Below are 13,131 nucleotides of genomic sequence, written 5' to 3'. Positions count from 1 at the left end.
AAGATTTAAGAAGTGACATGACAAACGTCAAAATAAACCACTTTGAATGCAGTTTAGTTTAGTTTTACACTGGGACAGGTATGTCACATGAAGCAAGCAACACAACATTGCTTTTATAGCCTAAGCTAGTTTGCAATGCCTGTAAAAGTTGGGCCTGTAAAACGCAGACCATGTAATAAAATACCAGAACAACAGCACAAATTCATTGTTGCATGACTGATTAATCTTTAGATTTGACTCGGTCAGACGTCCCATTTTCAAATCTGTTTTCAAAGCCTCTTTGTAATGACTGTTTTGACAAATTTATCCAAATTCACAGTAACAGTTCCACAATAACAGAACCAAAAAAAAGTACTGGGACCAGTACTTTTTGTTATTTACATGCTGCCACTTGGCAGTATCATCAGGATGTCTCCTGTCACCCTTCTACTGCCCTGTCCTCTTAGTATAAAAGCATCTTTGGCAACCTTTACTGCTGCCAGATGTTTTAAATTTTTGGTCTCTTTTGTTTGTATGGTTGATTAGAAGACACTTGGAATTTAACACTTTTGTGTTTATAACAAATTGTTAGAAGTAAAAATTAAGTTGGACTTTAAGTTTTGGGAAAGTTTTTCACCTCTCATCAAAGAGACTTTTTCAGTTCTAAAACCAAATGGTGGAAAGTCCCAGGTATTTAAACTCTAGTTGGGGTTGTCCCTTAAGAAGGGTAGTACCCCACTATTAATCATGTGCCTCATTACACAAGCCAAGGTGGGTGTGGGTCATTATTACTAGAGGTTTCAGTTTAAACTGCTGCGAGACCTTTCGCACACCCTACATTTTCATCTGCTAGCTGTGTGCTGTTTTCTGCACAACCATTTGCATACACATTTTGTTGAACATATATGATGAGTGCTGTAAAACTACTTTTCTAGATTAAAAAAAAACCTCTTGAAGATGAAAGCTGTCTGAGTATTGGCTGGTATGTAAAAAACAAACAAACAAAAAACCCCACTAACTTCCAAACCACCTGAAGAAGTTCAATATTTGAGAACACGAATAAAAAAAAAATTCACATTGTAAAAAACAACAAGTGACAGTTTCTGAATGGTATATAGTTACATTTCAGGATAATGCAAAAATAAAAATAAAAAGCATGTAGAATACATGAAACTTCCTAACATGAAATTCTTAGTCACAATATAAAAATGCTATTTTTGTTCACTTTTCAATATAACACCCTCAACTGCACCATTGAGTAAGTGTGGAGTATTAAACATTAGGCCTCTCTCCTCCAAGTCCCTGTTAGTGAATCATTTCATTTGTTGCTTTGCTGTAATCTTAGTTACAGCAAAGCAACAAATGATTCCTTCACTGTTATCTTCTTCAATGCCACGTGCCAACACAATGCAGATCAGCTACCTAAACGTTACTCCCACAAAGGTAATTGCCTTGTTAAGAGTGTTACATCCTCACTGTGTATGGCCCTGAATGGTTCCTCTGAAAAACAAGACAAGTCAGAGATTGTCACGGCAGGTTACACCGGTGTGTTTTGTTGCACAAACCCAAGAGCAGACACTGAAGGAAGGAGCTGCGTTCTTAACTAAAGGCGAGCCTTTATTCTGGCCAAACACATGAACTAAACTAAAAACGAGACCAAGTTTACACGAAGGTAAACAGACAAAAGTAAACCTGTGACTATGACACAAACTAAGACTGTGACTTGAACTATGACCTCGACTGCAACTGGGACTATGACTTGCTCAATATGAAGGGAAATAGGCAGACGTCCTGACAATGAACAGTAAGAGACAAAGGACTTAAATACACATATGAGGTGATCAGGGGAAGTGGAGACACATGAGGAAAAAGCTGACTAGAATGAACATAATGACGCACAGAAAAATGTAAATTAAACACAATGGACATTGAAACCAGACTTTCAAAATAAACAGGAAACATGACAAAACGCAGACATGACATGAACTTGACAACATTAACCATGCAGACAAAACATGACAGGCAAGACACACTCAACAACAGGGGGAACTTTAAATCAGGGGTGAAGACCCAAAGGAATCTAAATGAACAAAGAAGTACAACCGAGGAACCTAGGAGCTAATACCAAAAGGACTAAACATAAACAATGAATATCAAAATACAAGAAAACTCAAAGCGCTGGATCACACAGCCCGGGACTGTGACAGAGATGCTTGATTTCCTGGTACTGTGTAACTCTCAAACACACACTTTAAAGCAAATATTAGAATAGAATAGCCCTTTTTTGTCATTGTACATGTGCCACAAAATGATGGGTGCTCCACGCCAGCTGTGCAGGGGTAAAAGAATATATATAAATATTAAAGACATCAAAAATAAATATCAGACAGAAAAGACATACATACAGTGTAGAGGCATATATACAGGATAAGAGAACCTAACTGAGAGCAAAGTGCTTGGAAGCAGTACAAAAGTACTTCATCTAATAATGAGTAAGCTGAAGAGGAAATGGATTTGCGCTCATCTAGAAGATCTTTGTTTGGCCTGGAGAAATAGTTTTTTACTCTGAAAACATAGCTGTCTGTAAAGCTAAGACATCTTCCTATTCCTGTTAGTTAAAAAGCTCTTACCTGGTCCAGCTGTCTTTGCCAATTCTCTAACCTTCCTTGCTCATTAGCAACTTCTTGACTTCAAATATAATATGCTAGTACTGCAACTTTTGCATGTGTAATAATTTCACGCTCTGGAGAGGCAAAGCATGGAATGGACACAGTGGACCAGTCTATTGCATGCTTTACTATGTCATTAAATTTTGTTTTCCCTCTCCCATATTGTGTCTTTTATTCTTTCTTCTCTTCTTCTTTTTCTTTCCCCTCATCCTCCAAATGGTTAGGGGAGATGGCTTAATCCTTAAATTCTTTAATATGGTTCTGTCAGAGTTTTTTCCATCCCATTGTAGAAAAGTGTTTGTTCATATGGGGCTGTTTGATTGTTGGGATCTTTTCCAGATGCTGAGCAGTCCATGAATTAACCTGAGGTCAAAGACATTTGTGCAGCTGCTAATGATCTTTCCAAAGACGCCACTGCTACCTTTTCATAGGCACAATGTTAACCTGCCTCAAGAATATATCTACAAACATTTGGCTAATGTCAGTTCTCTCCTAGATGTAACAGTTCTTAGTAGCTTCTTAGCAATGCTGTTAGTTGTCAGAATACTTTTACTGTAAACTAAATGTTAATTTTGCAGTTTAAACCAGGGATGTAAAACTCATTTTACATCGTGGGCCACTTACAAGCTACTTTGATCCAAAGTGGGCCAGACCAGTGAAATTACATGATACATGTGTAAAATTACACAAAAAGTAATTCATTTCCCAGACTATCCCGTGATTCTAAAATATACATTTTTCATTCATTCAAAAAAAATATACTTTCTCCTGTGAATCCACTGTAAGTTTATATAGCAGAGAAATGTCTGTCATTTGATTGTTTATCTATTAATTACTTTGCTGTAGTATAAATGAGGCGGGCTCTTTATTAATAGGAAAAGCTGTAAACTTATGAAAATACAGTTAGAAGTTCAAAATCTATGCACTCCTTCACATTTTCCTGAGCCATCCAGAGGGTCAGAGTGGAGTCAATGACGGCCGTTTCTGGCCTCTGGCCTGATTTTTGACACCCCTGGTCTAGAGCTGTCATTGTTTTAGGATACATAATGATGGACATGCTAACAACACTTTAAATAAGCCTTGTCTAAAAATAAAACAAACCACGGCTAGAAACATTTTATTTTGACTACAAGTTACATGCTTTATTTAATGCCTGAGGAAGATAACACTAATAATCAGTAACTTTTTTTTTTTAAATAAAAATGCTGTTACGGCCCTAGCTGGGCCTCCTGATACTGTCCTTGTGTGGGTGTGGTGTTTTTCTCCGCCTCCTCCTCTTTTGCTCCACCCCTCTGTCTCTCTCTTGCTCTCTCTCTCCCCAGGACACAGCTGCTGCTCATTGGACTCATTTACCACCTGGGCCCAGTCAGCAATCACCTCTCTGAGGTCATATAAGCTGGGGATGAGCTGTGAGCAGGGGGTGGGGTGTCTCTGCTTGGTGTGTAGGTAGCCTGCCTGAAGTGTGGAGTTGTGGAAGCAGTATAAGCTGCTTTACGTGAGTAGTGTGGGCTTGTGGGCCTTGGCAGCAGTAAAGCCAGCTGCTGTTAGTGACAGGGTGAGCTTGTGGGCCCCTGGAAGTGCCTCCTCGTGGTGTGGAGTTTTTGTTTGGTTGTTGTGTTCTTTGTTGTTGCAACCTTTTCTCCCTTTTTTGGCATGTTATTGGTAATACGGCGTTGCCGGCTCCTTATGTTATGATTATCTATAATAAAGACTATGTTATTTTACTAAGAACACCTGTCTGTTTTCCTTTCATTCTGTTCTGGACTCATTTGTTACTGGTCCCCTCACTCGCATGCCTAGACCCCTTCGGGGGGGACGTAACAAATGCACTCATACAAAAATTATTCAGCAATAAATTTGATCTTATTTTGCCCCTCTCACACCCCTGTAGCAGCCCCGAAAAGCTCAAAAATAGCTTTAATTTCACAGCTGATTTTAAGACCTGCTGGTGTCCAGGTGGAGGTCAGCAGCCCAGTCAATCTCAGAAGCCTTTTGACTCGCAAGCTGTTGATAACTTGATTTGCAGGATAAAGAAGCTATTTTGACATGGAGTCAGCAGCTGGACCCCCCCCCCTGCTGTTTTTGCTGGCCAGCAGTGTCTGGGCAGTCTACTGGCAGTCTATACACTAAAACTGAGACCACTTGTAAGCATCAATATGGAATTTGAATGTAAAATTATGGCAGTCAGGGGCAAGTTGAGAAACTACTAATTGCTCTCAAACACAATAAAAGTTGCCATAAAGGCAGTAAATTAAAAAACAGTTCAAGTTGTTGTATATGTTTTACTGACTGCTCTTGTGACTAATGGAGTTTTCTATTACTCCAGATTACTACACTGTGGCAGAATTGTAGATTAACGCTGTAATCTTAATTCATAAAGTCTGACAGAAACACAGTAAAAGAATCTAAGCCAGTGATAGGCTACTGATTTATGATTAGAAGACTCCCAAGCAAAAAAATGACACAACAAGTCAATTATTCACCTCAACTTGCCAAAGATCAAAGGGTATTGGTTGACCATAAGTCACAATAAGACTTTAGATTGTCTTAAATTTTCGTGTATTTCAGGGTGACGACTTCATTTGCAGTTGGAAGGTAGCATCCCATACCTGTAAAAAAATGTAAAAGTTCAGAGAATATTATATAATACGACAAGTTGGATTGTGTGCATCAAATGTCTGACCTCAGCTTATCTTACACATTGTGAGATTGGTTCACTCACCAACATTGAGTGGGGTTGTACCACTCAGCAGTTGCCAGTAGTGTGATGAATTTCCTGCCAAACCATTTACACTCTGAAGGAATGGTCCATAGTCATCATGTGGTATGTACTGAAAGCTGGAAACATAGGGAATGACTTTTTAAAGAGTGAAGTGGACAGTTTTTAATATAACTATGAATTCCTTTTTAACAATGCAAATAGTTTCACTCTATGTTTTTACACAGAACTCTGCATTCAGTTATTAGTTATTATTAATCTCTGGCTCTTTTGCATCTTTTGTCCTGTCTCCCTCCTGTGTGAGGCCATGTGATTGTTGGGACTTTCTGTATGTTATTGCAGGGTCTTTATCTTACAAAATAAAGTACCTTGAGCAAATGTTGTGGTGATTTGGTGCTATATAAATAAAATTCAACTGAAAAGAAGAGTTATAGAAGGTCCTCTATTGTAACTGCACAAAAGAGCACAGACACTTTCAAAAACTCATGAGGATTTATGAAACATTAATGAAAGGAAGGCATTTCTTAAAGCTAAAGATGTTATGTGGTTTTTGACTGTACTGTACATATACAGGTTTCTGTGGTCTACTGTAAGAAAAAAAGTATGAAGATTTGTTTTATTTTAAGATGTCAACAAACATTACAGGGCACAATTAGTCATCTGGAATTAAAAATTCACACCCAGATATACGGGGTCTCAATTTTAATTAAAAGTTAAGAGAACAAAACAAAAGGTATGGCTTCTTCTAGTAAGAAAATAGTTGATATCATGGTCTTACTTGAAGCCTTGGTTTGAGTATCTCAGTCTCGTCAGTCCACCGAAGAGGCTGCCTCTATAAGCAGTAGAAGTGTTGTAGGTCTTAATGTCACTGGGTGACACATTCACCTGCACTCTGAAGTGAGTGTTACCTTAAATAACAAAGGAGGGTGAAGATAGTTTACCGAAGATGAGCAGAAAAACAATAAAGGTGATCTTTTTGCTTTATAGCTTACCCTGAGCTGATGTCCCAACAAAAAACAGCAGCAGCAGGGCTGCAGAGAGGAGAGCAGGCTTCTTCATTTCAACTGAAGGGCAAACATAAAATTTTGATATGCAAACATGAACACAAACATACGTTGTGGAAAGCAGTTCCTGAACACTGAGTATCACCATCCCCAAATACAGCATTTATAATGGAATAAAACCTCTTCATGTTTTATTATTATTTTTATTTGGTACGTGAGTTTATCAAGTCATCTAAAAGTGAGGTGTGCAATATTAAGGAAGTTCAACAAAGTTAAGCTTTTCTTGCTTGATAAACCCTAAAGTCTAAGTTGGAGATAAAGAGTATCTCATTAGTGGTCATCAACTTTCCCTGTTAAGTCAGGCTTTCTGCTTCAGACTCTGAATGCCCAGGATTTCATGTGTCATGTTATCCCTGTGAGTGTAGCCTACTCTAATCAGAGACGTTAGCAGATGATAAAATGGTGACAAAAATCTGTAAAAAACATGAAAAATGTAACAGAACCGCACAGAGCAGTAAAATAAACATTTTAATTCAAGTAAACTATTTTAATGTTGACCACTTTGGGTGCTGCCTTTTATTTCTAATATAAAGACTGCATGTTAGAAATCTGAAACCTTAGACTGGATACATTTAAATATTAAAGGTTACTGTGCCTTTGAAAAAAAAGGAGACATGGAAATCACTTTAGTATGTTAGTAGATCAAAGGTAAACTGCTTTTATTTATTATCAATGATATTTAAAGATATTCTTACCTTTTTCAAGTTCTGTTTTCAATAAATGTGTAAGAATGCAGCCGCGGAGGTTGTAACTTTTCAGTTGAACAGTTCCTCCTCCTCAAGTTGAAGCTGAACTACAGATTAGGAACTTTTATACCTCTGCGCCACACATAGCATTATACAGAAACAACCAATGATGATACAGAAAAATAACCAAGCCCTTTACTTGTGCAATCAAAAAAAAGAGAAGCTTAAATCTGTGTTGACTAACCATGGATGTTATCGAATGACAAAAGGTGACCATGTATATTAAATTGCATAGGAGGACTTTTAATTTGAATAACATTTGCTATATTTGGCATTTTTTCTGCATTTAATCGTTTAATTGCAGGTTTGAATTCGACCCGCGAATTTGACACCTAAGTGATTTGTCAGACTTCAGCCTTCTTCTTTACATAACTGAGCACTTTTATTGCTTGGTAGTTAAATCACTGTAATGAAAAAATCAAACAGTCTCAAATGCAATATGTAAGCTATGTTGAGAAATGGTAATACTATGATGTGGAGCTGTATCATTTGGAAAATGAATACCACGTTGTTGTTACCATTCATAGCATTCATGCTTCACAAAGGTAAGGTGTGCTGCTGACAGAAAGGACATTGTGTGGGTTTAACCTTATTTCTAGTTTGGTACCAAAATGTCTTAGAAGAATTTTTAGTGTATTTTTCCTTCCTTTTTGACTTTAACTTGAAATTGGCTCTCTCTACAGTACAGTGTCATTTCCTGCTCCTGTACTGCGCCCGGCCTGCTTTATTCTTGCTGACATGGCACAAATCAGTGATGCAGATTTAATGCACACTTTAACTGAAATATAGCAAAAGTTCAAAATGTTCTGATAATGCAGGGTTGATGTTTTTGACTTACAAATTTAGAAATTTGTTCTCTAAATAGCATCAAAAACATTAGCTCAGGTAGCCTACTATTAGCTAATTTTAGCTTTCTGAGTCACTACTCTGCTTGTGTATTGCGAGTTACCAGTAAAGGAGCTGATGTACTTTATTATTTTACTTGTTAAAGATTTCTATTCCTATTCTGAGCTGCATTTCTTGTTCACAGAACAGCTCCAGGTTATAGCGAGTCAAAGGGTGTTACTTATCTGTTTTCAGTTGCAGTAGTAGTTTTCAGTGGTCTTAGCCACATAGTCTAGGCCATCTTTATGTAGAACAATAATTATTTTTTTCAGATCCTCACAGAATTATTTGCCATGAGGTGCCATGTTAAACTTCTAGTGACCAGCATGAGAGTGTGAGAGCAATAACACCAAGTTTAACAGTTTAACCTCCCCCCTATTAAAACCCGTGACCTTGTAACACTAACGAATCACATGACAACGGGAAGGGAAAGGGCTAGTTGGGCACAGTTTGGACATTTCCCCTCAGAGGTTTACTCGCTTTTGTTGTCAGCAGTTCAGACATTAATGGCTGTGTGTTGAGTTATTTTGAGGGGACATCAAATTTACACAATTATACGGAACCCCGCAGGGGACATGGGAGGAAAAAACAATTAAGACGCAAAACTTTTGCGAGATTCCGAGATAGTTTTGCGAGATCTCGCAAAACAAACTCGGGATCTCGCAACAGTTTTGCGAGATCTCGCAAAACAAACTCGGGATCTCGCAAAACTTTTGCGAGATCTCGCAAAAGTTTTAGCCGCATTCTTCCCGTTAGCTCGAGACCTACTACAGCCGGGAGGAACACCGCTTTCCCGGCACATCGTGCCTCGACCTCCCGGTCGGCTTTGAGCCGGCGTCCGAAGAATGCGGCTAAAAGTTTTGCGAGATCTCGCAAAACTTTTGCGAGATCCCGAGTTTGTTTTGCGAGATCTCGCAAAACTTTTGTGAGATCCCGAGTTTGTTTTGCGAGATCTCGCCCCCCCCCCCCCCCCCCCCATGCACACGCACGCACACATCCTCCAACCACACACGCCCATATTTTGCTCCATTGCGCTTTATTTCACACCTCAAACATTTAGTAAACAATTAAGCAAATACAAGTAACCTGCAATAAATTATAGGTAGTAATAAAATAAACTACTAACTCTTTTACGCTTCGTCCACACCTACACGGTATTTTTGAAAACGCAGCTGTTTCGTTCACACGTAAACGCCGTTTTGAATCACCGAAAACGGAGATTTTTTAAACTCCTTTTTTTCATTTACATGTGGACGATGAATACAGAGTTGGTCGCAACGTCAAAGGTATGCGCCTTTTTCACGTCACGCACGTTATTTTTTTACATGAGATGAACTGCAGAATGGCAGAGACGAAATACTGTTAATCTGACTATCTTCAGGTTTTACACACTTGCATATACACACGCAGTTACTGTCCTTCCATTTAGAAAGACAGATGCGTCATGGTGTGATTATTTTACAAGTCGTTTTTTTTTTTCATGTGTAATAATATTCAACATTGCTATCAATACATTTTTCAAAAAATGCCTCTCTGTGCAAAATGTGTTTAAAAACATAAACAACTGTGGGATCCTGTTTGTCTGTGATTTGAACAGCAGGGAAAACCAATTCTGCAGGGAGACCTACCTCGGCACTTGTGCAGGTGAAACCAAAGGGAAGATATGCTTCACCATATTTTCTAGTCTTTGGCTTAGAATGAAGTTGGTTTGGAAACATATTCAGCTATGCTTCATCTCCTGCTTTGCGTTTCTGTGGGCGCCCCGTGCTAGCAGTGTCCAAGCGTTTTGTTTTTTTCCCCCCCTTTTCATTTGCATATTAGTCAACTGAAGTTGAACTGAGCCCCACACTTTGGGAAGGTCCGCTTTAGTGAGAGTCATGCACTCCATTCTGTCTGGGTTAGACCAAGCTTTCACCTTAGCCTTGACCCATGACAGTGTACGTAGTGTAGATCAACTTATCCCCAGGACACTGAAACAGTGTAAAGTTCCACATGCATGCGGCTTAAGAGGAAGAGAATGTAACCCTCTCAAAGTTATCCACTGCTATTCAAGCCAGTTTTAATGTTTAATATATGCAGTACCAATTTTATCCAGCAGAGGGGAGTGATGGCACTATAGTTGTCTTGCAAAGCATTATGAGGTAATAAGAATAATTGCAGTGCAAGCAGATAGAGAGCAAGCCAGGAAAAAAAACAGAGCATAAAGTATTCACCGGAGTAAATAGGAACTTTAAAAAAATAAGTGTTAAGGTTTTGACAGATAAAGACTTATGGGGATTTGCTCACCATACATCCCATTCTCCAGTTGTTGTTTTTTTTACTTTGTTGTGACATAATGCGAGAAATAGCACCATATTTTACTGTTTTCTTTTTCCTTTCCTCACCAAACCAGAGTGGTTAGTGGAGGCTTTTATTAAACAGTTATTCAACAGTAATGCACTAATACAAAAATTATTAAGCAATTTATTTGTTCTTATTCTGCTCACAACCCCATAGGAGCCCCCAAAAGCTCAAAAATAGTTGTAATTTCACAGCTGATCTTAGAGACTTGCTGGTGTCCAAGAGGAGGTCAGCTTCCCAGTCAATCTCAGAAACCTCCTGGCTCCCAAGCTGTTGATAACTGGATTCACAGAATGCAGAAGCCATTTTAAAGCTAAGCTGCCCTTATTGGATGTTTTTCCTGGCCAGCAGCCTTTGGAGAGTCTACTGTATAACCAAACAATCTTTTTACACTGAAACTGATATCCCTTGTCAGTATATAAGTACCTCTCAAACAATGGAATTTGAATGTAAAATTATAGCACACAGGGGCAAGTCGAGAAACTACTAATTACTCTCAAACACAATAAAAGTTGCCATAAGCGCAGTAAATTAAAAAACAGTTCAAGAACTTCAGTTGACTAATATGCAAATCTTGCATGTCTTTAAACTTTAAAATGTTTTACTGATTACTCTTGTAACCAATGGAGTTTTCTGTTACTTCAGGTTGCTACACTGTGGCAGACGTGTAGATAAAAGCTGTAATCTTAATTGATAAAGTCTAACACAAACCCAGTCAAAGAAACTAAGACAGTGATAGGCTACCAACTTATGATTAGACACATTTTGTCATGAAAAGCTTCCAAACAGAAAAATTACCCAAAAACTAAGTATTAACTTAAACCTGTCAAAAACCAAAGCATGTTGGTTGACTATAAGTCAGAATGAGATTTCAGATGATCCTGTTGTGTTGAGGTGTATTTAAGGGTGATGACTTCATTTGCCTTTGGAAGGTAACATCCTATACCTGTTAAAAAAAAAATTCAGAGAATATTATAATGGGACAAGCCGGACTGCGTGCATCAAATGTCTGACCTCAGCTTATCTAACACATTGAAAGAATGGTTCACTCACCAACATCAAGTGAGGTTATACCACTCAGCAGTTGCCAGTAGTGTGATGAATTTCCTGTCAAGCCATTCACACTGATGAGGAATGGTCCATAGTCATCATTTACTTTGTATTCAAAGCTGTAAACACAGGGTATGACTTTTCATGGACAAAATTATGCACAGTTTTTGAAATAACTGCGAAGCTCAAAAGAAGGTTATTGTAATTGCAAAAGTACAAGAGCACCGACACTCTTGAGAACTCATAAAGACTTATGAAACATCAATGAAAGGAAGGCATTTTGTTGAAGCTAAAGATGTGATGTGGTTTTTGACTGTCCTCTAAATACATGCAGGTTTCTGTAGTTTACGATGATCAGATGAAAGTGTGAAGAATTGTTTGTAAAGGTCAGCAAAGCTGTTTCATCTTGACTAAATGTCAACAAATAGCAGAAAACAATTGGTCATCTGACAATCAAAAATCCACACCCAGAAACACAGGGTCTCAATTAGAATTACACATTGAGAGAACAAGAGAGACTGTATAGCTTCCTCTAGAAAAGAAATAGCTGATTAGATGGTCTTACTCAAAGCCTTGGTCTGACATTTTCAGTCTTATCAGTCCACCGAAGAGGCTTCCATTAGGAGCAGTAAAAGTGTTGTAGTTCTTAATGCTAAAGGGTGGCGTATTAACCACCACTTTGAAGTAAGTGTTATCGTTACCTGTATGCAAAGATGAAAAACAATAAAGGCGACTGGTCAGGCCTACGTGACTATTTAAGGACATTTTCAAATTTATTTTTCTTTTTTTAATTTAGCTACACTGAAGCTTACTTCGAGCTGACTGCCAAACACAAACCAGCAGCAGCAGGGCTGCAGAGAGGAGAACAGGCTTCTTCATTCTGACTGGTGGGTAACACAATTCACACCTAAAAAGTTAGATATGCAAACATGAACACAAATATTCATCAGGAATGCATAAATCGAACCATTGTGGAAAGCAAATAAAAACCTCTTAGTCTTTTTTTTTCTTTAGGTACATGAGAGTAAGAGTACGATTAACTAAATGTTGATAATCAGTAAATCACTAAAATTTTTCTAAGTGGTCAGTGTGCAACACAATAAAAGTATAATAATCACTGTTGGCTGTTTTTTGTCAACAATGACAAAGAGCTTGGTTATTTAGCTTTTTTTAAAATTTAGCTTTTTTAAAAATTTCTTTTTACATTAAAATGAACAATGATTTATTCAAATATATATATATATATATATATATATATATATATATATATATATATATATATATCTATATATATATATCTATATATATATATATATCTATATATATATATATATATATATATATATATCTCCAGTTAGAAAAATCTTACCTTCTTCACCTACTCCTTCCAACAAATACAACTAATGCACCAGTGGAGGTTGGTAAGTTTTCAGTTGAACAGTTCCTCCTCCTCAAGTTGAAGCTCAACTATAGATAAGGAACTTTCACACCTCTATGCCTCACATAGTATTACACAGAAACAGCCAATGATGATACAGAAAAATACTTCCTGACAGACTGCCTTTGGATCCCCACACCCACCAGTAAATGTCTCTGCATGCCTGATTGCATTAAACCTTTAGTAGTTATAACATTACATTAAAGCACTGAATAAAGACTTTTTGTACAATAGTATTTTC

General features: G+C 37.8%; 2 protein-coding genes across 4 annotated transcripts; both read right to left on the bottom strand.

The window, feature by feature from the left end:
- LOC146562447 (cobalamin binding intrinsic factor-like) lies at positions 1-8,722 on the bottom strand. 3 transcript variants are annotated; one of them, XR_014894651.1, is made up of 5 exons: positions 6,360-7,115; positions 6,146-6,275; positions 5,371-5,486; positions 5,132-5,257; positions 1-2,308 (listed from the first exon to the last, which is right to left on the bottom strand). XR_014894651.1 is itself a non-coding variant. In XM_085294187.1 (5 exons), the coding sequence occupies exons 2-5, from the start codon at positions 6,424-6,426 to the stop codon at positions 5,196-5,198; spliced, it is 375 nt and encodes a 124-aa protein (XP_085150313.1). In that variant the 5' UTR covers positions 6,427-6,431; positions 7,127-8,722; the 3' UTR covers positions 3,496-5,195. The 3 variants fall into 3 exon arrangements, 2 of the variants coding, with proteins under 2 accessions (XP_085150313.1, XP_085150312.1); XM_085294187.1 differs by lacking the exon at positions 1-2,308 and adding an exon at positions 7,127-8,722 and having other exon boundaries at positions 3,496-5,257; positions 6,360-6,431; XM_085294186.1 differs by lacking the exon at positions 1-2,308 and having other exon boundaries at positions 3,496-5,257.
- A 343-nt stretch (positions 8,723-9,065) lies between these two features.
- On the bottom strand, positions 9,066-12,925 carry LOC146562446 (transcobalamin-1-like). Its single transcript, XM_085294185.1, has 5 exons — positions 12,822-12,925; positions 12,265-12,359; positions 12,018-12,153; positions 11,456-11,571; positions 9,066-11,348 (listed from the first exon to the last, which is right to left on the bottom strand). Exons 2-5 carry the CDS (start codon positions 12,329-12,331, stop codon positions 11,254-11,256), a joined length of 414 nt encoding a protein of 137 aa, XP_085150311.1. The 5' UTR covers positions 12,332-12,359; positions 12,822-12,925; the 3' UTR covers positions 9,066-11,253.
- Positions 12,926-13,131: the final 206 nt, after the last annotated feature.

Source organism: Mchenga conophoros, linkage group LG12, assembly GCF_057382185.1.
Source record: "Mchenga conophoros isolate Kocher_MC1m ecotype Shallow Benthic linkage group LG12, M_conophoros_male_GT1.1, whole genome shotgun sequence".
NCBI classification, from domain to species: Eukaryota; Metazoa; Chordata; class Actinopteri; order Cichliformes; family Cichlidae; genus Mchenga; species Mchenga conophoros.
This window is presented reverse-complemented; position numbering and strand designations above follow the sequence as displayed.

What these genes read in the sequence shown, in the direction of transcription:
- LOC146562447 (XM_085294186.1), bottom strand. Translation starts at nt 6,534, where the DNA reads ATGCTGTATTTGGGGATGGTGATACTCAGTGTTCAGGAACTGCTTTCC. An exon ending in TGTTGGGACATCAGCTCAGG is followed by an intron (nt 6,276 to 6,359) that starts GTAAGCTATAAA and finishes TTGTTATTTAAG; the next exon opens with GTAACACTCACTTCAGAGTG. An exon ending in TACAACCCCACTCAATGTTG is followed by an intron (nt 5,258 to 5,370) that starts GTGAGTGAACCA and finishes ATTTTTTTACAG; the next exon opens with GTATGGGATGCTACCTTCCA.
- LOC146562446 (XM_085294185.1), bottom strand. Translation starts at nt 12,331, where the DNA reads ATGAAGAAGCCTGTTCTCCTCTCTGCAGCCCTGCTGCTGCTGGTTTGT. An exon ending in ATGTCAGACCAAGGCTTTGA is followed by an intron (nt 11,572 to 12,017) that starts GTAAGACCATCT and finishes CTGTGTTTACAG; the next exon opens with CTTTGAATACAAAGTAAATG. An exon ending in TATAACCTCACTTGATGTTG is followed by an intron (nt 11,349 to 11,455) that starts GTGAGTGAACCA and finishes TTTTTTTAACAG; the next exon opens with GTATAGGATGTTACCTTCCA.